At 29.1% G+C, this 25,485-nt stretch overlaps 1 protein-coding gene across 1 annotated transcript; it reads right to left on the bottom strand.

Annotated features, from left to right (window-relative positions):
* Window positions 1-240: 240 nt before the first annotated feature.
* Window positions 241-24,991, bottom strand: LOC129949606 (uncharacterized). The gene is made up of 4 exons (XM_056061168.1): window positions 23,760-24,991; window positions 3,768-4,012; window positions 3,236-3,697; window positions 241-3,164 (listed from the first exon to the last, which is right to left on the bottom strand). The coding sequence occupies exons 1-4, from the start codon at window positions 23,947-23,949 to the stop codon at window positions 2,955-2,957; spliced, it is 1,107 nt and encodes a 368-aa protein (XP_055917143.1). The 5' UTR covers window positions 23,950-24,991; the 3' UTR covers window positions 241-2,954.
* Window positions 24,992-25,485: the final 494 nt, after the last annotated feature.

Genomic DNA, 25,485 nt, shown 5'->3' on the forward strand with positions numbered 1-25,485 from the left:
GATCGAAATATTATTTTTAAAGAACGTTTTCACAATGGGTCGGTTTAACAAAAGGTAAGTTAAATATTTTTGCTCAGAGACTTTAAGTCCCAATCATAAAAACCCAACACAAATTCGAGAACGCTGAAATTGCGTGACATAAGTTCTAAATTTGAATCTGGTCTTTTTTAAAGGTTTTCTTTGACAAATATCCCAGACTCTAGGAGCTATCTTAACACACAAAAAAAACTAAAAGCAGTATTTGTTTATAAATTATTGTATTTTTATTTTTATGTTTTTATTTTATTCCTTGAACAATGTGTTCTATAAATGTTTATTCTTAATTATACACTTACTAAATTTAATTAACATATAAAAAAGACACTATAACCTAATAGTAGTACAAAATAAAAATATCTCAAATTCGAGACATTTACAAAAAGCAAAAAGAAAAGATGAAACCCCTTAGAAATAGGTTTTCATCTTTATTAATTTATTTACTTATTTTCTATTGCTTAATTATTAGAAAAAAATCTCTCTCACACAATCACAGTCAAACAGGGATTTTAATTTTAATAACTTTTTTTTTCTATATAAAATAAACAAAATATATAAAATATAATGTTCATTCTACAAAACAATTAAAAAATCAAGCTGAATGTAAATTTCTGGCCAAATCTCAAAATCAATTTAAGTTCAATCAATAAATTTACATTCATTATTTTAAATTTTAATTTCAGTCTCTGATTTCTTTTCAATATTAAGAGGGAAGTAAATTATTAATTATTATTGTTGATGAAAGAAAATATTAAAGAAACAAAAGACAATAAAGAAGGTAAGAGGAAAAAGGAAGGGAATAAGGTTAGCTGGTAATTATAATAACACCACATTATCATCATCACATTCAGACAAACATTTTTGTTTTTGTTCTTAAGCTTAAATAAGTAATTATTGTTTAGTTAAAAAAGACACGAGTTGTACAATTACTTTACTTAATAATTCTATTGTTTATAATATAAGAAAAGGACAACAGAATCCAAAATGACATGAACATCAAATAATTGACAGACATTTTTAAAATTGGTACAAATTATTACATTGTTAAAAATCGCAGATTTACTTTGAATTTACATCTAACAATTAATCAAATTCTTCTGACAGTAAGAACTGTTTGTTTTTCAAGCCGTATGAAAATCTCAGCGATCCAAAACAACATTTAAAAGACTTCATAGACAAATAATTTTTGTTAAAATTTCTTGAGCTTTTGAGCAACATTTTAAATTAAAGGTTAAATGAATATTAAAGACTTTAAAAAAAGCATGAACATTTTTGACAGGTTCTTTTAGCGAAACTTTTATGAAGTCTCTAATAATCATTAAACGATAAATTCAACACACAGAACAGTTTTATGCACACAATTACTTTCTGAAAATATCCTTTCTAACATTTGACAGATAATATTAAAATCAGAAATGTCAAAACCCAACAAATTTATTAGACTGTTTCAAATTTTTTAAATGTATGAAGTTATGAATAGCTGTTGGCATTTGACATGACCAACACATACATTGAAACAGACCCCTAAATTTTGTGACTTTTGACACTTTGATAAAATTTAGATCAATTCTTAGATTTTATTAAGTATCCATTAAGTGTTTGTTTTCTTAGTTTTCTTGTTTTATTTATAAATAAGATAGCTTAATAACAATAAATGTATTATGTGTATTTGATTTTAAATTCATCATTTCAAAATAATTCAGCGCAATACAATTTAATTTATTCTTAATTTGAGATTAATTTAAAATTGATTTTTTTATTTTTCTTCCATAAATATCCTTGGTGTCGCGAAAAAAGTAAAATCGAATTACCTACTAAAAATTTTACGTAGATATGAGAGGGGGAAATATTAAAAAAGAAAATAAACAAAAGTTAGACATTACAATTATTACACATTCTCACAAAGATAATTGATAAATTAGAAAATCAATTTTAAAGTTTAACTCAAATCAATTAAAAAAAATATATAAGGAAATGACAAATTCAATAAATATAGATTTCAAGTTGAGAACAAAACAAACACAAATAAATAAAATTCTTTGTAAAAGCTTGATCAAAATTTACATAAAGACGGTTTTGAAATAAAAGTGACAGATTGTCACAAAAAACCACAAATCAATCTTCATGTAAATTTTGATCTGACAACAATACATATTAGCGGTTTTTGTGTTGAAAAAATAAACGCATTGCTACATAAAAATTGACAGCTCTAATACCAAAGAAATGCACTTAAATGTGGAAAAAGTTTCGTACACACTTTAAAGACTAATTAACCTCATGGAATCAATGTTTTTTTTTTATAGAAAGAAGTTCATAACAGAGCTTATTGGGTTGAATTGTTAATACAATCAAATATTTTAGCTGAAATATCAATTTCTGTCATTATTGATGTACATAGGTCAAGTTGGACCAACTTAAACGTCAAACTAAATGTTAATTTCTGATTGGTTTGGGACTGCAGTTGTCTACAAATATTTATCATATGTTATTACAGAAAATCTTAAACTTCAGGCAAACTGTCAAAATGATGACATTTCTGTCAAACTGACCTGTTATTAATGTTTTATTGGTTATCAAACTGTCAAAGTGATTGCATTCCTGTCAAACTTGATGTACAAGTGAATTTATTCTTAATTTTTTGCTCTTTTAAAGTTCTGAACTTCTAACCTATAAAATTCTTTTATACCTACATATTCATTGGAGTTGTACTTTTTCGGAGAAAAAAATTGTTTCTTAAATAATATTTTGTTTTTCAAAAGATACCTATTTAGTGGTTTGAAGTTTTGAATTTTGTTTAAGATATGCTTGCCCTAAGTTGATAAAGATCCTATATAACTATTGTGTACTTAAGAATATAAATTATGTATTTTTCTTTCTGTATTCTAATATTGAAGTTAGTTTTGATTTATATCACGCTCTTACAAAAGCTCAACTTTGCTCAAATTCTTGTACTTAAATTCAATAATTTGTTTTGGAATTCTTTTCGTTTTGGATCGACTTTGACGTTCTGGACTGAAGTCATCTTTGATTGGATCACAGCGAGAATTATTGGTGTTTTTAGCCTCTGGTTGGGGTGATGATCTTGGAGATGATTTTTCTGATACAGATTTTTGATTCATTAAGGATACCTTTTGGGAAGAAGAAAAACAAAACATTTAATAACTTAGAACTCATTTTAAAATTAAAGTTCAAAACTTACTTTGACAAAAATATATCCAATAAGTCCAATGGTAGACAACATAAAGATCAATCCAGAAGGAATATAAGTAGTGTTTAGGGCTATTCCGAGAATCACAACCTGTGAGTACATTACGACTAGACCAGCGTGTACGCAAAAGACCAAACAGTATTCATGTAATTTCGATTTGTAAAGGTGGGTCCTTGACAATCTGAGACTTTCAGTGGACGAGGACGAGGAGAAACTTTGACGGCGGCTGAGATCGTTGGTAGATGAGGATGGAGTTGTTGATAATGGTGTTGAAACAGAGGTTGATGTTGATTTGGGAGTCAAACTGGCACTACTTATTGAAGACGATGATGGAATCAAACTGTTTCCACTTAAACGTCGTTTGTGCATTTGAATTCGAATCAGTTTCTCAGAAATGCGACTTTGGTAGGATTGAATTGGTGATTCGTTGGGGTTGGTGGTTAATTTAGCATTCTAAAAATATAAAAAAGAAATATGTTACATTATTTTTCCACACCACTGTAATTTAGTAAGCAAAACTTACATTAATTTTGGTTGCAGTTGAGCTTTCACTATCCAACATTGTTGTTCCAGCAGTTGTTGTTGTTGATGTTGTTTGTCGGAAATAAGCTTTCTTTTGAACTTTTTCATCCCAAAGTGCAAAAAGCGTACTGAGAAGCTTTAAAATCATACAATAAAAGTTGAGCATAGCTTTTTGAGTACAAATACGAGCTTTTTTAATGTTAGTTTCCAAAAGCTCAATCAATGCACTTTTGCTTAGTTTCAAACCTATCGAAAAAAAGAGAGTAAATGAAAATTAGAAATTATTGTTGCATACAATTTAGATGAAATTTTATTTTATTAATTTTGTAATATTGTTATTTTCTGAGATAGAGATAGTTTTATTTCAATATTTTGTTTCATTATGTTTGGGGGCAAAGAACGCACGTGAACTAATGAATTAGAAATTGTGTGCGACAAAAGAGTAATTTTATTTATTTTTGGAATGTAAATACGCACACAATTAGTATTTTAAAAATAAGCAATTATTGTTTTGGAATTATGTTGCTTCAACATTTGAAGACTAGTTTCATTTATTTTCAAATCAAGACCGCTGCAAATACTACAGGCTAAGAGGTTTCATATCGATAATAAACAACGAAAGTTTTTAAGAGGATATAATGTCAAAAACAATTAAAAACAATGTAAAGTGTTCATCATTAAATTTTCCATAGTCAAATGTCAAAATTTGACAGATTCAAAAGTGACAGCTACACAAATAGCGGACTATTCAAAAATAAATTCTTTTAATATATAACCTTCAACATTGTAAGTTTTTAGTGAATAAAACGAATATAGTTTTGCTGTTAGCGTTAAAAATCTTTACGCAGATAACTCTAAATTAATTTGGCTACTTTAAGTACTTATTTATATTTTTTCCGTTGGTAACACTGTGTGTAAGTCAACTGTCACTATGAACATACTTTTTCGGGAGATGTAAACTTCATATTAATGGTAGGTACCTACTCAAACTTTCAATGCCAAATAAGATCAACAAAATGTTTTAAATTGTGTGGGAAACTCTTCAATATTTAAAAGGAATTTTTAAGCTTCCATTTTAACGTAAAAGAAAATTAATAAACGGTGATTTTTTAAGAGCTTGAGAACTTTATTTTAAAAAAAAAAACGCATAAAATTTGCAAAATCTCATCGATTCTTTATTTGAAACGTTAGATTGGTCCATGACATTTACTTTTTGAAGATAATTTCATTTAAATGTTGACCGCGGCTGCGTCTTAGGTGGTCCATTCGGAAAGTCCAATTTTGGGTAACTTTTTCGAGCATTTCAGCCTGAATTTCTTCGGAAATGTTGTCTTCCAAAGCTGGAATAGTTGCTGGCTTATTTGTGTAGACTTTAGACTTGACGTAGCCCCACAAAAAATAGTCTAAAGGCGTCAAATCGCATGATCTTGGTGGCCAACTTACCGGTCCATTCTTTGAGATGAATTGTTCTCCGAAGTTTTCCCTCAAAATGGCAATAGAATCGCGAGCTGTGTGGCATGTAGCTCCATCTTGTTGAAACCACATGTCAACCAAGTTCAGTTCTTCCATTTTTGGCAACAAAAAGTTTGTTAGCATTGAACGATAGCTATAGCCATTCACCGTAACGTTGCGTCCAACAGCATCTTTGAAAAAATACGGTCCAATGATTCCACCAGCGTACAAACCACACCAAACAGTGCATTTTTCGGGATGCATGGGCAGTTCTTGAACGGCTTCTGGTTGCTCTTTACTCCAAATGCGGCAATTTTGCTTATTTACGTAGCCATTCAATTCGATAAAAAAGCGGATTTTCTGCCAACTTTTCTAGGGCCCATTCACTGAAAATTCGACGTTGTGGCAGATCGTTCGGCTTCAGTTCTTGCACGAGCTGTATTTTATACGGTTTTACACCAAGATCTTTGCGTAAAATCTTCCATGTGGTCGAATAACGAACGGCGACGAATCGACATTTCACGGTCTTCAGCAACACTCTCAGAAACAGACGCAATATTCTCTTCTGTACGCAATGTACGCATTCGTGTGGTTGGTTTAATGTCCAATAAAGTAAACTGAGTGCGAAACTTGGTCACAATCGCATTAATTGTTTGCTCACTTGGTCGATTATGTAGACCATAAATCGGACGTAAAGCGCGAAACACATTTCGAACCGAACACTGATTTTGGTAATAAAATTCAATGATTTGCAAGCGTTGCTCGTTAGTAAGTCTATTCATGATGAAATGTCAAAGCATACTGATCATCTTTCTCTTTGACACCATGTCTGCAATCCCGCGTGATCTGTCAAATACTAATGCATGAAAATCCTAACCTCAAAAAAATCACCCTTTATAATTACAAATGAAGCTTTTGTTAATTTTTAAGTCAAAAACTACATAACTATGTCTTTTTTCGTCATATTTATGGTCAATATCTTCAGAAATACTTTGTATAGTCTCAAGATATAAGCTTACATAAAACCAATTACGTATTTTTTTAATAATTTAAATATGAAAGGATGGTTGGCAAGTTCCAATGAAATTTCATAAGATTTGTGTTATCCCAACACAATAATCTAACTTGACATATAATTGACACATTAAATTTTGTTTGTTTTCATTGCTTTTCTAAAAAGAACGAAAACAAATGTCATTATACTCAAATTCAAAATAACAAAACAAATAAGACACAAATATTTTGCCAATATTTAATCAAAAGATCAACTTTCGATAACCTTCGTCGCTAAGAAAAGATCAACGACGCTACGCTCGCAACGAACTCATAGCCCCAAAGATGATCTTAAGACCTATGGACCTACGTACAGACTTAAACTCATTGTCACTCTGGTTCAATGTTCGTGTTTATTTTTCTTTTTGACACATGCAATTATTTTGAAGCTTGCCAATCAACCAAGATGTCGATAATTTTTGTTGTTTTCAAAAAAAAAAAAAAAAAAAACAGAACTCAGAGCCTTTTCTTGAGAATGAACATAAAACCAAAATAACATTAAAAAATTTTGAGCATGTTGCAGTTTAAAATTAATTAAATGCAATGAATAATTTAGTGCAGTCACAACATACTATAAAACTGCAGACATAAGGCATAAATGCAAGTTGCAAGTTTTTCATTTTTCGTTTTCCTCTTTTTTTTTTGTAATTTTTATGACGCAGTAAAAATACCTTAGTATATTATAGTCACTCTCCTTTTCCATAGGAAATAACTTTAATGATGGGGTAAACGCCTTCGACAGCAGCGTGCACATTATACATGGTTGCATCTTGGTGCATGCAGACATGCCCTTAAATGGTGCCGAAAACTGAAGGATAGCTGCAATACATTTTAAGGAATTAACTGCACCCAGACACTGTCGGGAAAAATAGTTACTTTTTTTACTTTGGCCGGCCATAGTGATGTATTTAGCCTTTAGGCATCATCAACATCGATGGCCATTTGGGGTAGGTATAGACTAGGGAATGATAATTATGTATATTAAGGGCATTGGTTTAGGTACTTTAATTCAAGGTTACTAAAGAATATACTTAGTTTATGTTTTTATTGAAGGGTTTTTATAAAATAACTTATAGACAAGTTAATGACTTCACAAAATAATGCACAAAAGTGAAAACTACGTTATCGTAAATTGAAAGATGATTTTTTTTACAAAAGTCAAAGTCACAAAATGACAACTTTAACTTGTATCCATGATTTCTGAGTTTCTGGCATTTCAAATTAATAAGTTTGTTTCCCAGATTAGGGTTTGTTTGCTTTGTTTTTTTTTTCCAAAAACTGTCACTTTTTAGATGCGTTCAGATGCACTATTTATAATATAAGAGAATTAGTATTTGAACAGTAATAGCAAACATTAAAGTTCTTTAATTTAGTTTTTGTCCTAAATATAATTAAAATCAGCACGTTAATGAAACACATTTCCCTATTTGTTACATTTCAAAATCATGTTACAAAACGTGAACGTATCTAATCTTTATTTAATTAAATTAGAGTCAAACAATTAAGACCAATTTATGCAAATTAAGATTCTATAAATAAAAAATAGAACGTTTTGTGTTTTAAATATCATCACGTTATTTCAACACGTTGTTTCGATACAATTATTTATTATAACAAAAATAATTATTACAAGCAAAACAATTTAATCTTTTTAGTTCTCATTGATTTTTATTCTAAATTTTCGTTACGTACAAAATTTAATTTATTCAACTGATAATAACTTTTGTAGTTTTAATGTTTAAATAGACGTAAGTGACTATGAATAATTAAAAAATCTGTACTTGCTTTGAATGCAAATGATGTTAAATTAAAAAATTTTCTATAATATTAAACGTGATGCAAAAGGGTATTCTTATGTAAATAAATAATGATGATTGGCGCTATAAAAATTGCTCATCTAAATTATATTATTTATTACTTTATTACTTTGATACAATTCAATTTTAATTCTTTGAGGCTATCAAATTTGTACAAAGAAAGTTAGAATCTGCACGTTTTTTCACATCATCATCATTATGCGTTTATTCTGAATTAATTTCAAGAATGTTTATCAATTTGAACAAAGATTATTATTGTTACACAACTTAACTGTCAATCAAAAACAAATCTACTTTTTTACAACAATTGTTAAAATGACAACATTTGTATGCATTTAAATTCCTCTATCGATTCTCTTGTCAAATGCAGATTTTATATTGATTTGACAGTCACATCAATAAACCTCATGTCCCATAATTATAATGAAAACAAACAGACCTAAACTATGAAGTGAATGACGTATGTAACTATAAAATCAATTATAATAATTTAAAATTCTTTAGATGCTTCAAGCCCATTAAACATTATTAAAATCTTTTTTGGCTTTTGTAAGCATCACAATAAACTTCATATTTAATATTTGAAAGCGTTTACATCTGTGCTCATTATTATAGCCTAATACTATAATCGAAACTTTTGAAAGATTTAATATTATTTATTAGCAATTTATTTTCAAAATTGACTTCAACTGAACCTGTCTTAAAATAGTTCACAAACGAACCTTTTCTGACATTTATAAATATCAAAGTCAGTGTTGCCGTATCCAACATTTTTCAAGAACACCTTCTGATAAAAGTCGTTTTTACAAGTATTTTATTCTTAATTACTTAAAACTTAACAAATTCTAGTATCCAATTAAAAAAGCCTTTAAAGTAAATTCAACCGACTAAAAGTACGCCATCAGAAATAAATTACAAGAGAAGATATAACAAAGTTTGTAATAATATCTGTTTTTACAACTTTTTAAGGTCTTAACCCTAAAACAACTTAATTAAAATGCATCTTTTATCACATACAACACATACAGTAAAATTTCAAAGATATACAATTAAAATAACTCTTAGGTTGTTAAAAATAATTGCTGAATCAAACTTTAAAAAAAAGCACTAAGCAAGGGTGTAATTTGAAATGTTAAAAAGGTCTGTTTGCTAACTACATTTAAGGGCATTCATGATGTAACGTATTTATTTACACTCATTGGCAGATAAGAAGGCGATAATAAATTAAATTATAAATTATAATTTTTACTAATTTACATAGTGTAAAGAGATTTCTTGAAGCTCAGATAAAAGCTACAGAATTTAACGCCTCTCTATTTATCGTTATTGATTTGCTCTTGCACTTGCAAACCTAATCTAGTATATTTAAGAATTCTCGGAAATATAGTGCAGATGTTACATAAATAATTTCTAGTCACGATGTGAATACAAATCACGTTGAAATTTTGTAAAAAAGTATACAACAAATACGTATTATCATTATTATGGAAAAAAAAGTTGCAAATAGTCAGAAAAGTGATGACTTACATAAAATGATTTAAATATTTATTCATATACACGAGGGATCAAATGTTAAGCAGATAAATTGTAAATTTTTAACAACCGGTTGTGCATCGAATAATTTCACTTTGTAAAGGTTACAGATCAAATGTCAAGAGTGATAATAATCTATAATCGAAATCGTTTTAGTACTTATATTATATTATCAATTTGGAAAGTTTTCTTACTTGCTTAGATGAAAAAAAATGTGATTTATGTAAAGTCTTTTATTTTGGTACTTCCAAGTAAGGGGAGGGGATGAGAGGGAAGGGGAACAACATCATTAAGACGTTTTAGAAAATTACTTACTTACTAAGCATTGTAGTTTAATATGACTTTCAGTACTTCAAAATGTTTACGATTATTTCTTATTTATTTTAAATTCAAACTTAATTTTACAATTATTCTATTCAAAGTTGATGTAGTTAAATTGATATTTTGATAATATGTTGTATTTTCAAAATGTTGGCAAATGCCTTTATTTTATTTCAAAGTAAAAAGTTGTTTCAACAATAAAAACAAGCCAAACCGTGTAACGAAACATCTTTACTAACCTGTCACCTGTCAATTTAGGTTTTTACAAATGGCTGCCGGAAGTTTATTACGCTTAACATGACACACAATTTAAGCAGCGCCATTTTGTCGAAACCCTTTAGATAAAATATATTATTTAGTCGAATTTTGAAATGTAGAAGAATAACTTTGAGTTGCCAAATTAGTGATTAGGATATAAAACACTTAATATACACTATAACCTCCAATATTGCAATTGCCGTAATTAAGTATTGGAAATTAGTACATAATAATTGTTATCGGTCAAATCTTTCGAAAGGTGTATATAATACTCAATAAAAATAAGATTATAAAATTTGTTTGATCATAAACAGTTTTATATTTTATGACTTCTACACATTTTAATGAAAAAAAGATAAGTTATCTGTAGATAAAAATAAAGTTATGTCTACAATTATTTTTTCAATCATACTTTCCAGAAGGTGATAATTTGAATGTAGGTAAACTGTCACACAATCTTACAATACTTAAAAATATTATGGATTTAGATAAGAATGGCGTTCAAGACATTTATCTTCTTTTGGAAACTTTTCAGCTTTTCCACAAAATGAAAAAAAGAGGCTGGGATGCGACGCACACTGATAATTTCCCATCCCGTTTGTCGATTTGTCTTGCTTAAAAGTTTGTCTATAATCTATTTTTACCAAATTTGCGTACTATTTTTTGTAGATTTTATTTTTTATGAAAAAACAGCCTGTTTTTATATAAAATTACTGGATATCGAAAACAATATTTTCTGTGAAATAAAATAAGTTCGAAGCCAATATTTTTAATTTTTGAAAAGCTATTTGAACCGAAAGTAAATTTTTACCAAGTGTAGTATTGTTTTTTTTTTAGAGTTTTATTTTTTATAAGAAAACTGTCAATTCGATTATTTCAAATTTTTGAAAAGATATTTGAGTCGAAAATCAATTTTTACCAACTTTTGTTATTTTTTTTTTTTTTTAAGTTTTAATTTTTTTCAAAATTTTTCTAAATGTTAACAACAATATTTTTCGAAAGATAAAAGTACTTTAAAGCCAATATCTCAAAGTTTTGAAAAGATATTTGAGTAGAAAATCATTTTTTACAAACTTTTGTTAATTTTGTTCGGTTTTTATTTTTTGCAAAAAACTATCAATTGCATTTTTTAAAAATTTTAATGAACAACAGTATTTTATGAAAGATAAAAGTAAATTAAAGCCAATATCTCAAAGTTTTGAAAAGATATTTGAGTCGCAAATCAATTTTTACCAACTTTTATAAATTTTTTTTTAGTTTTTTTTATTTTTTGTAAAAAAAACTGTCAATTCGATTTTTATCAACATTTTTTAGAATGTTGAAAACAATATTTCTTATAAGATAAAATAAGTGGGAAGTCAAAATTTCAAGTTTTTGAAAAGATATTTGAATCGATATTCAATTTTTACCAACTTTGAGTAATGTTTATTTTAGGTTTTTGTTTTTTATAAAAAAACTGTCAATTTTTTTCTCAAAATCTTATCAGATGTTTTGGAGATGAAATAATATTTCAGGCGTACAATTTTGGAGGTGACACATTTTTTTGATTTATAAAAAAACCGTTACATGGATTTTTTTCAAAAAATATACTTCTTTGATATCACGTTACAATATATTATATAAAATTTGATTCAAGTCTCTAGCGTTTTTGGTTCGTAAGATATTTAGGGCTAACCAAAATTTTCACCTTTTTTTTTAAACTGCTATGGTAAAAACCCATCCACACAATTTTCTTGAGAGCCCGTTCTGCATCTTTTTGCCTTATTATCTGTATAACAAAATTTATTTGAAATCGATATCTCTTCTGGTTCTTGAGCTATGGACAACGAAAAAAACGTCGCGAACGTACGGACGTATACGAACGTTCGTACGCACGCACGCACAGACATCTTTCTAAAAACCTTTTATTTTGCCTCTAAGGACCTTGAAACGTCGAGAAATGTCAAAACTTTCAATTTGACAATTCGGACATATTACAAAAACTTCCTATGGGAAGTTAATAAAGGTTTAGAGGGTTTTCCAATAGTATGTTTCATTTTCAATAAGCCTCCAAATGGGCCGCTGTCACTTTTTAAAACGTCATCTTTTGACATTTTCCAATTCATAATTTCACTTGTTGTTAAATGTCAATAGACAACATTGTAATAAGTGACAGCTGATCCAAAAGCGGGATATTCAAAATGTCAACTTCATACTAGAAAAGTATATTGAATTCGAATTTAAATACGATTATAAAATGCCTTAAATCCAACTTTCACTTTCGTCCACTTTTAATTTTGTTTCCAGATGTTTTAATATTTCTCATTTATAAAACCTACTTATTAAGTATACCATCATCTGTCATTTCAACTTAACAATGATGAAATATTCGCAAACAAAATGGAAATAAAAGAATTGACATTAACCATATGTTATCCCTTATGGCTTTCATTGTGTTGCTTACCTACTAATTCACATGAAATTACCATAATCAAAGTTACCTTCGATGGTTTCGTCATTATTTCACAATTTTGTATTTTTTTATTCTACTATACGTAAGTAAAGATACGTAGAACAAAGTATGATATCAAAGTTCAATGTATTTCTTTGGTATTATTGTTATTGAGACTCTGAATTTCAGAAGAAAAATAAATGACTAACAAATTAGAAGTGAAGAGAAAAAATATCATCGGAGTCAGCAGGAAATTCGTGAGTTAATTTTTGTTTTGTATCTAGATCAGTGTTGCCGTCACATCAAATTTATTTTGAAGTTTCAACTTGACAAAACATTTAATTAAATTCAATAGAATATGACAGAAGTCTATGAAGCAAGGGAACATACCTCTGATCACAAGTTCTGTCAAAGTACTTCTCGAAATCGAAGAATGTATATTTTGAGTTATGAGCAATATATGAACAGACCTAAACATATCAATGATTTATTGTACTAAATTGTTTCGAAAATAAAACATTAGCATCCCTGTTTATAACAAGCAGGTGCAAATTACCCAAAACAACACATAAAGTAAGAAGAAGAAACGAACAAACCCAACATTATAATGATTGAAAAATAAAACAACAAACAAACAAGTACCACACAAATATTGTTTTTGTTGTTTTTGAGTTTAAAATGTGCAGACCTTGGAATTTGTTGGTTGAGTACCATTAAGTGATAAATATGAACAAAAACTCAACTACAACAAAAATATCAAAAACCCTGAAGTCTTTTTAAAGAGAGACAAATATGACGCATAGGTTCAAAGGTATATTAAGAAAGAGTAGATATTTCTTTGCAGGTGAGGGTGAAGTGAATTTCATAACGAAAGTATAAAACTGTCAAATTTTATGTTTGACATTAGAATGACGTTAGTAAAATTGAATCTTAAAAACAAGCGCACCGTGCGGAGACTCCTGCAACCAAAATTTGCTTCAAATTATGTTTCTTAAGCTTTGTGTAGTCTCAGTTTTTTTTTGCTTTCTTTTATAAAGTAAGTTTTTAATTCTCTATGACTTAAAACTTAACAAAACAAATTATTAAACCGGGCCTACCATGAAACCTGCCACATTTATATTTTTCAATATCATCATCAACTGATTTAGGAATAAGTAATATAGACATAGAGTCATATTTTAAAACCCAGGATATTTCATATAAAAAGTTTTTTTTAACCTTGGTTATTTTTTAAGCCAAGTTATTTTTTAAACCAGGAAATTTTGTAACCCTGGTTATTTTTCAGCCATTTTTAATTTGTAAACCAGGTTATTTTTGCACCCTGGGTATTCTTAAACCGAGGTTATTTCTTAAATCGGTATAATTTTAAACCCAACATTTTTTACAATGCGTGTTTTGTAGCCCTATTTATATTTAAACATGTTTAATTTTAAACCGTGGTTATTTTACAAAATAGGCTATTTTGAAAACCAGAATATTTTTTAACAAAGGTTAATCAATTTTTGACCCAAGTTATTTTAAAACCCTGGTTACTTTTTAATCTTCGTCATTTTATAACCTGGTTATGATATTAACCAAGGTTATTTTTTCACCCTGATTATTTTATAACCTTATTTAACCCACTTTTTTTTTAACCAGGTTATTATTTACATTATTCTATAACCCTGGTATTTTTAAGGCTCAGATTTTTCAACTCAGATTAATTTGAAACCCAAGTAATTTATAAAACAAGATTATTTTTCACCAAAGTGAAATCTGCATATTTTGTGTCCAGATTATTTTGTAACCCTGGTTATAGTATGACTCTAGTTATTTTATAACCTGTATTCTACCTTTCTTAAAATTCCCTAAATTATCAAATTGATTGATACCTTCTAACTTACGTTTACTATTTCAATACACCTTCATACTTATCAACTTGAATTTGTATTGCAACCTATTCATCTTCGATTGTATGAGGTATCCCTGAAGTAAGATTCATCCCCTGGGTAAGCTCAATCCAAGACAGCTCATGACTTAAAAAACTGCGACATTGGCAACTCTATTGAAAAAAAAAAACATTTTGACAGCTGACATTTTATTTAATTTACTTAAAATCAAATGGCTGCGTTTAATCTAAGACAGATAGGGTATTCGGATATATTTTTGTTCGTGTTTTACGTGTAAAATAACAGCTGATCAAAAACAGCTGAGATGTCAAAAAAGGAATCCAAAGGTATCCAATAATTTCTGGGGTATGTAGGTATCTGACAGAACAGCTGATTCAACACATGGTTGAATTTCAATAAACTTGAAATTTAATTTTTGTATTTGTTGGTAAACAAAAAGATACAAAATGTTAGTTGAAGTTGTATTTAAAGATGTTCTGTACATAATAGACGATGAACAAGCTATTAAGAAGTTTGGAGGAAATTTAACATAGATTAAAGATTAAGGTTATCTCGTTTTGATTAAATTGTTACACACCTACCAATTCCTCATCGTGAGACGGATCAGTTGAATTATCCATTATGGCTGAATCACAAACACGCTTCAGCTTCGGCTTCGTCTGCGTTACGGTGGACTTGCTTCGAGTTTGCTTTGAATGACATTTCTATTATTTCATCCCTCCAAAGAGCAAATATTTTGTTTGTTGACATTTTTGTACAGCTGTTGAGCTGTCAGACAAAGCAAATGTTCAGATAATTGAACTAGAGCTTCCGTTTGGAGTCACATTAAGTTACATTACGTTCTTTTCTTTACGATTGTCAAACGAAACGTGAGGTCGAAGCTCCATTGTGATAGCATGCATTGAATTCAGCCGAAGCTGAAGCGTGTTTGTGTTTCAGCTATTAAATGTTTTATCTTACAACAATTTTGACTTCGAATCATAAATGTTTTTATGCTTTTTGTGAACATCTAAGAGTTTTTTTTTTATTTTTTGACAGCTAACTCAATACAGCTATCCAACTCGTTCAACAAGGTATCTAAAAATCCACCTATCCAAGATACCCTATCCAACGTTTATTTCTAGTATTTTGTTAAGTCCATATGACTTCTGAATTTTTGACCTTTCAAACTATTTAAACTGTTTACCAGATTCAGGATTGTCTGTCATTTATTTTATCACAAACTGTCACTTTTTAGACGTGTTCAATTGTACTGCAAATGAAATACTTTGCAATAAATGTTTTTTAAAGTCAAAAACACATTTATGTAAGAGTTATACAAGGATTAGTCAAGATTATACTGTATTGATTCCTTAAACATGCAGAAAATTCCTTACAGGAATTCAAAAATAAAATATTTAATTTTGAACCACTCTAATGTAGGCATTTTTGCAATAAAACCACTCTGTTCGTTCAAAATTCCTAGACATAACCTTTGTTCAATAATTATTTGATGTTTGCATACAAAAATAATGAGGAAAGGATTTTTCAGGTTGTTGACTTTGCGGTGAAGAATTTGTTTTGTGTGTTTTTTTCATTTTTCAAAATATTGACTGTAGGTAACAGAAGTTGTATGGAATTTCCATTTGGCAAGCAAATGATTATTGCGAACGCTTTGACATGTTTTTCCCACGTGTTCAAATGTGTTTTTTTTTAAATTTTATATCAAAGAAAACTCAATTGAATCAACATGTACTTGATTGAAACACCACAAAAACAAAATTTAAGTTAAACTTTAGGTAATCTTCATCAAACAGATATGTGCCAATTTGTTGATAGAAAACAAATACAAGAGAAAAAGAAATAAAAACCATGATTTTTACGAATTGACAGCCTATTTTAAGAATGCCCAAGGTACCCAACTGTCAACGCAGTCCAATACGATTAAAACGTTGAATTTCAATATTGAACTTTGGACCTTAATAAAAATCCGATGTTTTATTTTTTTTGTTAAAAACAAAGTGATTTTTTTTTGTAGATTTGCATAAAAAACAATCAATTTGTTGAACAATAAAATACGACAGCAAATAAGTCTGTTTCGTACAAATTCATTTAGTAGACCTGCCGGTATCTCGTTCTGTTTGTTTGGTTAATCAGATGTTTACCTCTTTTTTATCTGCGTAATATTGGTGTTTATGTTTTGACAGATGCTTTGAACTGTCATCAAATTTAATTGTCCTTGAACTGAATACTAGGTCTGTTCATTTATTCGGAATTTTTGTGATATTGTGACAGTCTGTCAAGTTCATAAAACTGTTCTTAGCAAAATTGTGTCTTAACTTCTACAAAAATAATTTATTACCGAATCAAACCGATTGGCAACGAACACTTAAATGACGTTATGATGTTTAAAAATCCATAAAAAAAGGAACAATGAAGTATCAAACATAGCCAAAGCTCTCTCACGAAATTGTACGTCATTTTGACATTTACGGGTTATAGGTTCTTATTTCAAAACCACAAAAATACATTTAACAGCAACAGGGTGTGTCACACATGTTACGCTGATTGATTTTCGTAGTTAGAAGTTTTTATTTGTGTCCATTATAATTAATTTAAAATTCATTGTAACATTATTTCGGTTCAAGGTTTATTAAAACTTTTAAGCAAAATCAAAGTCCAAGAAATGTTAAACATGAAACTAATTGAAAAGAATAATGTTAAGAATTATTTTGATTTTCTTTATTTGTATTTACTTATATGATAATTGAAGAACTTTGTTTCTCAATTTCAACCTTGATTCCACCGGTGGACTTACATCTTTTTCCGCCATAAAAAAATATAAAATTCAACTAAATGAATAAATTATTTGTTTGTTTTCAAAAGTTACACTTAATTAATATCTATTTCTTATTTATAAAAACTCAAAAAATTAAGTCTAAAGGAAGTATAGTTCGGAAGACCTTTTAGCAAGTAAATGAACAAGGACAAAACGAAAATTTGACAGCTCTGAAGCTCTTAAATAGAAATCATTTACAAAAGAAATCTTATTTTGTAATTAATTCATGTTTTAGGTTTACAGTTTAACCTCTTTCAAGAACAGCTGTCATTAAAATGCAATAATGTCAAAGAAGCTTATAACCATAAATGTAAACATAAATCAAACCGGAAATGGAAGTGTTCATTGTTTATAAATATTCTTGAAATTCCGGTTGAAGATAAAGATTTACCTTTATTTCAAATTGTTGTAAGATTCTAATCACGTTCGTTCATAACTAGCTAACTAAGAGTTTATTTCCATAATTTAATTTGACCCAATATTGACAGTTAAACAAAGTAAAGCTGTACTAATTTATTCATGCATTCATTTCATAGATATAAAATAAAGTCACGTCACAAAATAGGCAGGTAGTTATGGAATATTTTTAAAATACCAAATTCAAAGCAAACCAAGACAAATTTGTTAATTAAATTGCTTGTTTTTTTTTTTGTTAAATTTTTGTCTGTTTGTTTCTACTTTAAGTATATTTTTAAGTTTGTGGGCAAATGTGGGAATTTTTCCTTACAAAAGGAACAGTCAACTTTACTTGCTTCATAACAATTCTATCAAAATTACTTATTTTTCAAACTTCAAATCAAATTAAATCTGAAAACTTAAATAAAGCATTGAATGCGTTCATTATATTAAGGTTGCATCATAATTTGACAGAAATTCCTTCATCTTGAAATTTGCTAACAAGAGGTCTGTTTGATAACATGTAGTCAGGACTCAAGTTTGTAAAACTAACTTGTTTATAAAAATACAATATCTTTGTTCATATTTGTTTGTTTTGAAATAACGATAAAGTTAAGTTAATTCTTGTATATAATTGGTTGCTACTGTATTTTATAATAATAGACAAGAAATTTTGCTTTTGGAATTAATTTAAATGAAAGTGAGTCCATTAACTGATAAGACATTTTTATTTACACAGCTTTTTATCGGAGCATCTAAGAAGCTAAAGGCTAGACAATGGAAAATAAATACGCACGTGAATATGTCTACACGGCACGCTTTTAATTCGCCAAATTAATCTACTGCGTAAATATATCCCTATAAAAGGTTTGTCTAGATCTAGATAAGTTACAGGTGATCAATTAAGATAAGGAAAATATAATAATTGAATTTGAATGTACCTTCTTATCAAGAGATTATGAATTTGTAATAGAGTTTGCCAGCAAAAAAAAACCTGAGTTATTATTACACAACAGAACCTTTTAGTTAATGTAAAATTTACATATTTTATATATTCGCAAAAATTCATGAACATATTGACGTCTGCCGTTGGATGGATACCTACAACATACATATGAATTAAGACATGTTAAAGCAGACAAAAAGCATGAGTAATGTCGCGAAAGTAGGTTTTCAGCCTCAAAAGTAAATAAAACAAACAGAACTGAACTGAACTGAACAGTGAACACATACGATGACTCAATTCAAACTGTCACTTTCTTTCTTCTTTGACAATCGATATCAATATTAATGAAATCGAAAACTTGTTGGAAATTTATTGATTAGCTTTACCTTTGATGTTTTTTCTTGTATATTTTTATTATATTTATGCTGCTTAAAAAGGTAAAGTTTGATGAACTAATGCAATTAAGACAAGTGGTGGAATAATTCAAGTGGAATAGTTGAAAACACTGATAACCAGATTATGTTATCGATATTGAAGATGATACTGACATAAAGGTGTGTTCCACTTGTTTTTTTTGTAATGTCCCATCAAACAGGGATTTTCAATTGGGCAGTTTATATTTCTAAGATCTCAGAGATTTCCGTATTCTCATAAATATAAATCGAATTTCTTACACAAATTTTGCACTTTTGCTGTCAGAAATCTGATAATTTTTATGATTCGATTCATTCTCTTCTATGTCAGTCCGTCTAATAAAATTCTCAGAAATCTTAAAAACAGAAGCTATTTAAATAAGAGGTTTAATTTTGTATAACCCGCTTTTGGACAGCTGTCACTTTGGAAGTTGTCATACTGAAATATTTGATAAATTTAATCTGCACCATAACTTAAAAAGGAAAGCCATTATAACGTCTTGTTACTTATTTTCTCTTACTCAGTGAGAATGAAATATTATATTGGAATGTCAAAATGATTTTTCTATAACATAAAGATGAAAGAGAAGTAGAAAACTTTTCAATTAAAAAAAAAACTGTCAAAATTATGGAAACCTTATTACTACTTATTTGTTAAATCGTTTAATGTGACGTTTACATCAAATTGTCAAATGACTGCATTCAGTTGATAATTGCATAAAACAGATGCGTATATAATTTGCATTTGTTTATTTAAAATACCAAGATAAAATCAATTAATTAAAAACAATTATATAGATAGATAGATATATAGATATTTTATTTTCATAGATAAATGCTTTTTACAAATTATTGTTTTTGTTTTTATAATACGCAGCTTGCTCAGAGATTTGATATTTAATTTATATCTTACAACTGAAAAATTTTATAATATTTTAAAGATATTTTGAATTGGAAATTACATTTGAAGGAAAACTATGATTAAAACCTTCATTTAATAATTAAATTTAATTTAATTAAAAACAATTAAACGACACTTTGACAAGGTTATTGCCCCAAGATCAATACAAAAAAAGAAACACACAAACAAAACAGGTGCACGAGTAATTTTCTTTGCCTTTAAATATTCTATTTTCTATTTTTAATCAAGAAACTCTTGTATGCTTAATTAATTAACATTTAGGTACTTTTTTTGTCTTTGTTAAATGACATTGATATTACGAGACAGATGTTAGATATTTCGTATATCATGTATCAAAACTGTGTTAATGAAATTTGATCTTCGACGGAGTTAGAATTTTATTGTTTCAAGAACTTTTGCACAACAAAAAAGCCATAAACTACGAGTATTTTAGGTTGTTAAAAGTTACAAGAGTTATAGCCTAGAACGGCTTGGACACTAAAATATTACCTAGACTAGTTTCTCAGAACTAATAAAGTCATAAAGCTTGTTTTATGAAGTTAACCTCTCCAAGTTTATAGGTACCAACATATTCTTTAAAAAAAAAAGAGAGTTACGCCATTAAAGCAAGAATCATACAACTTGGAAGTTTGACATAAAAAAATTACATACATAAATGTCAATATAAAATATTGCCTAAGAAGTAAGAACGTGGATACGCTTCGATTAATGGATAGTGCCAGTTTAAAATGTTGTAGATAATCTTTTGTTCGATGTTTACTCATCTACCCTACATCCAGTTTAGGTAAAAACATTTCAATTTTCAACCGAAATGAATAACTTATCTTAATTTCAATGATGCAAAACAAAATATAAGAGATGTACATTCTGCATAATGTGCAAAAGAATTGAATAAATTTTATTCAATTTGTTTTTAGTACGCACGCCGGCAAATTCAAATTTAAATTCATTCATCATTAAATTGTTGTTGCCACTTGCAATCATCACACAACACACATGGTTGCCAAAATAGTTGGTTAAATTAAATGACAGTTTATGAAACTGACAGTTTTTCACACTGATTTCGTATTTTGTAATCAAACTTTACTTTTTGGGTTTTGATGATTTTTTATTAACATGATGAATCAGGCATGCATGGCGTTTTCTCGCAGCATGCGATGTTTCGATGGTGGTTGTATATGGTTTGGCAGTTGAAAATGTCAATTTTTGTTGATATTTCTTTTCAGAGATTTTGCAATTCAAAAAAAAGTTAATAGAGCATTTTACAGTGTTTAGTGATTAAGTTTATTTTTGGTTGAATTCCTTTGTAAATAAGCAAAATCCTCAATACATTTATGCATCGCAATTACACTGCTTGGTGTGATTTGCACTCTGTTGGCATGATCGAATCATATATCTTTCGAAATGAGAAAGACTGTAACGTTATAGGGAATTGGCTAGGGTTATTGAGCCATTATGCTGACAGATTATTGGAAAATGACATTTCGTTCCAAAAAAGAGACACAAATTTTCATAAAGCGCTATAAGCCATCAATTTGGTGACAATTTCATTTACTAAAATGTTGCTTTTAACTGCCCTTTTCGTTTTCTAGTCCCTCGATTATGGGGATAGGTTATTGGGTGCAAGCTGACAATCATCTCTTGAAGCTTTGGAATCTAATCTTCAAGCACCCATTGACACCATACGGGATCATTAATTGGAAAACGATGTGAAAAATTGGACTGTTTTAATGAACTACGCAACTCGTAAGCAACAACATTTCAGTATTCTATGTATTAATATTTAAAGTTATCAAGGTCTTAAAAAAAAGGATTCAGTTCTAGTTAAGAAGAACAAAGCAGTGCTTTAGAAACACTTCCTTGTTCTTCTTAACTATAAACTGAATTCCTTTTTCAATTCAGTGACAATTGTATTTACTGAAATGTTCCTTTTAACTGTTCTTTTCGTTTGTAGCCTCTCAATTAATTTCAATGGAGATATGTCATAGATGCATGCCGACAATCCTGAATTTCTAGAAGCTTCGGAATCCAATATTCAAGCCGCATTCGATACCATACGGCAACATTCATTGGAAATCGTTGTGAAAAATTGAAATGTTCCAATTAACTACGAAAAGCGTAGGCAACAAAACTTCAGTCTTCTATTAATGTTTAAAGTTATCGATGTTTAAAAAAAAAAAAACTGATTCAGTTTATAGTTATGAAGAACAATGCAGTGCCTTAGAAACACCGTTTTTCTCATTTTAAAGGGTGATATTCCAAAAAAATAATGTGATGGAAGAAATATTGGGCTAGATTCAAATTCAGGAGAACTAAATCCTTATAGAAACTTTTTTTTTTGAAAAAAAATTGATTAAAAATAAATTAGGTTACGCAACAGTCCGTGGAGAACCAAGGCCTAGTGATTTACAACTCTCAACCATTCCTGTATGCGAGTAATTGCAGGGATGGAGGCGAACTATAGTTTATATGCCGAATCCGATCGGCTAATTTGAGAAAGCACTTTTTCAAGACAAGAATTACTCTTGGAGAATTTGTCAATTCCTCGCAAGAGGCAGTACCCGTGAATAAAAACTTCAGGTGTCAAAGGCAAGGATCGAACCCAAGACCTCTCGCATGATGTCCAACGCACTAACCATCATGCCATGGGTACTACACATTGATTACTTACACTTAAATAAAAAAAAAGGCATGAACATGAATTTCTCCACACCGACTTCTTTATTATTCAGACAAATCCACTGTAACTGATGAATATAGCGCCTTAGCCGGAACTTGACATTGTTACACAAAGGTTCAATAAACTTCAATAAATAAAGCTGCCAACAAAAATGTCATTGCTTTCTCCAAAAATTTTAGAAATGGGTTTAAGTTTAACATTTAATTATTTTTTTCCTTAATCTTAAAATTCTTCAACAGTGGCAACCATATACTTCAAATTTTATTTCTTTATCAACTTACAACTCTGTTACATGTGGGTGGCTTTAATATAGGAGTGGAAAGTTTCATTTTTATGTATCTTTTTACCTACATAATCCTAAGGGTCCTATAAATTCCATAAAGTAGATCATAAATGAATGCACGACCTTTAACAAATTTTGACAGAAATATTGAACCATGTAAATGGGGCTTAGTGACTCTTGACATTTCATAAAATCTAAAATTATCGATTTTTCATTAATCGATTAAATCGTAGAAAAAAACAATAATTCTGGTTTAGGACAAGTAAAAGTAACAAATTAAAGGTTGTTTAATAACTTGAATAATTTTAACAATTTTTCACCAATCGAGTTTTTATTAATTTGTAATCTAGTTTGACAGCAATGTGGGAAAATCATTGACCACATTGCCAGATGCAAATATTTATATTCAACAAAAATACCACAATGTGTCAAACAAATGAGAATCACTAAACGATGAAGGTACATTAAAATAATTGATATTTGTTAAAGCCGCATGCGCACCGGATGCGAACGCGAAAGAAGAAAAAAAACCATAATGCGTATCGACAATTACCTGATTGATTTTGAGGTGATAAAAGTCATACCTAAGTTACATACGTCTTGATCTTACTTGGCTCAAAGTTAGCTTAAAGCAATTTCCTACTACTACCAACTATCTCACAAAATAATTATATTTAAGGTTATGTATACATTTTTAAAATTAGAAAAATAAAGAAAAATAAGCAAACAAGGAAATAATTTATAAAATAGTATGAAAAAGTATAAAAAGGTGTTAACATACCAGCAACTTGAAAAGGGTAAGCGGCAGTGCATTTGATTTTTTTGATCGAATCTGATCGAAAGAAAAATGTCTTCGTCATCATTGGTTTCGTTAACGACGATGTTGTTGTTGATGATGATGAAGAAATTATACTTGAAGTTGCAGTTATTGCTGCAGTTATGGGCTGCGATTTCTCCGGTAGGGAAGACATTTTGTTTGATGTTATAATTTTCAGCTTGTTTTCTTAAAGGTTACAAGAAACTAACGTGGAGTTTATTTTTCGTTTGGTTGTTGCTGTCCTTTGTTATGTATGTTTTATCCCTTTTGCTCCTTCTACTCGTATAGATTGTTAGGGTGGCCAAAAATTCTATGGAGTTTTATGTGAGAGTTCAGCTTAACTATGCAGAGTTTCACGTGGTGAAAAAATATCACAGAAAATGCTGGTGGTTTTCAACCCCGAAAGAAGAAAATCAATAAATAAATTTATATAGGTAGGTATATTTTGTTGTGTGTTGTGGGAAAGATGTCCTTCCTTCTTTAAGTTGTTGATGGTTTTTCTGTTCTATTGCAGGATGATTCGGATTGATGTGTTTTTGTTTATTGGAAATTTTCCCAAAACACTCTAAATGCTTGTTAGGGAATAATTTTCGTATTTTATTCTGCTGAATGATAAAAGAGCAGCTTTATCCATTTGTTGTGCGATCGTAAGCAATAAACTACCAGTCACTACTCGATTTTTCATTTAAATTGTTTTTATTTTTGTATATAAATTTATTTCGGTTTATATTTTAAACAACAAAATATGTTTGATCGTCAAAAAAGAGTTTTCTTTTTTTATTTTGTTAACAAGCACTATGATTGTACTAGTTAACAGTTTTTTGGTTTTAAATTTAAGTCGGTCGGTTAACAATAACAATTTCTGCTATGAAAAATATTTCCGTTATTTCATTACACTGCCACACCGAAATTGGCACACTCGATTAAATTATTTTTTGGGACAAAAATACACACAGAAAGTAAGTTACATAGGTATGTACTTTGTTGGAATATTTCGAAATAATAATTATATTCCAAAAGTAATATAATAATATAGAGTCAGCACTTTTTGTTTTTTTTTTTTTAAGAATTCTGTTTTTATTTTCTACCGAGAATTATTGTTGAATATGTAATTCAATATTTATTTGTTTAAAAGAAGCTAATAGCACATATGCACGAAACAAACGCCACAATGGTTAGTTCTCAACTAAACTCAACCTCTGCAAACACTCAAGTCTTAAACCAGGAATATCTCAATTCACAATCTTCTAATTTTTTTTCGATTCGATTATTTTTTTCTTTTTACTTTGGTTTTGTTTTTCTTTTCTGTTTCTGTTTCTGTGTTTCCAGTTTGCTTTGGCCTGCCTTTGCAGACCTGAGAAATAGAGTTTTGTTGATAAAAATAAGTAAAAACAAAGGAAAAAACTCACTCAAATGAGGGCGCTGCAAAGTTAAGTAAGTTACTTTAATGTTTCGAGTGAGTTTTTGATGAATTACTTGTTACTTGTACTCGAAGATTTTGAGTGTGGTGAAGAAGTGGATCGTTCTTCTTAAGAAACAGCAGCTGCTAGAGAATGTGGGTGGAATAAAAGAAGTCGTATACATTTTGCTTTCTTTTTCCATAGAGTGTTTTATTATATTAAGTGGTTAACGGAAGTGAGACAGAATGCGATTAAAATTGACACAACGAATACAAAAAGGATAAGAGAGT

Source organism: Eupeodes corollae, chromosome 3, assembly GCF_945859685.1.
Source record: "Eupeodes corollae chromosome 3, idEupCoro1.1, whole genome shotgun sequence".
In the NCBI taxonomy this organism is placed as follows: Eukaryota; Metazoa; Arthropoda; class Insecta; order Diptera; family Syrphidae; genus Eupeodes; species Eupeodes corollae.

Bases quoted from the DNA above. Each gene is read 5' to 3' on its own strand.
- LOC129949606 (XM_056061168.1), bottom strand. From the start codon at position 23,949: ATGTCTTCCCTACCGGAGAAATCGCAGCCCATAACTGCAGCAATAACT. The intron at 3,698-3,767 runs GTAAGTTTTGCT...TTATATTTTTAG, and splicing joins CAACTGCAACCAAAATTAAT to AATGCTAAATTAACCACCAA. The intron at 3,165-3,235 runs GTAAGTTTTGAA...TCTTCCCAAAAG, and splicing joins TTGGATATATTTTTGTCAAA to GTATCCTTAATGAATCAAAA.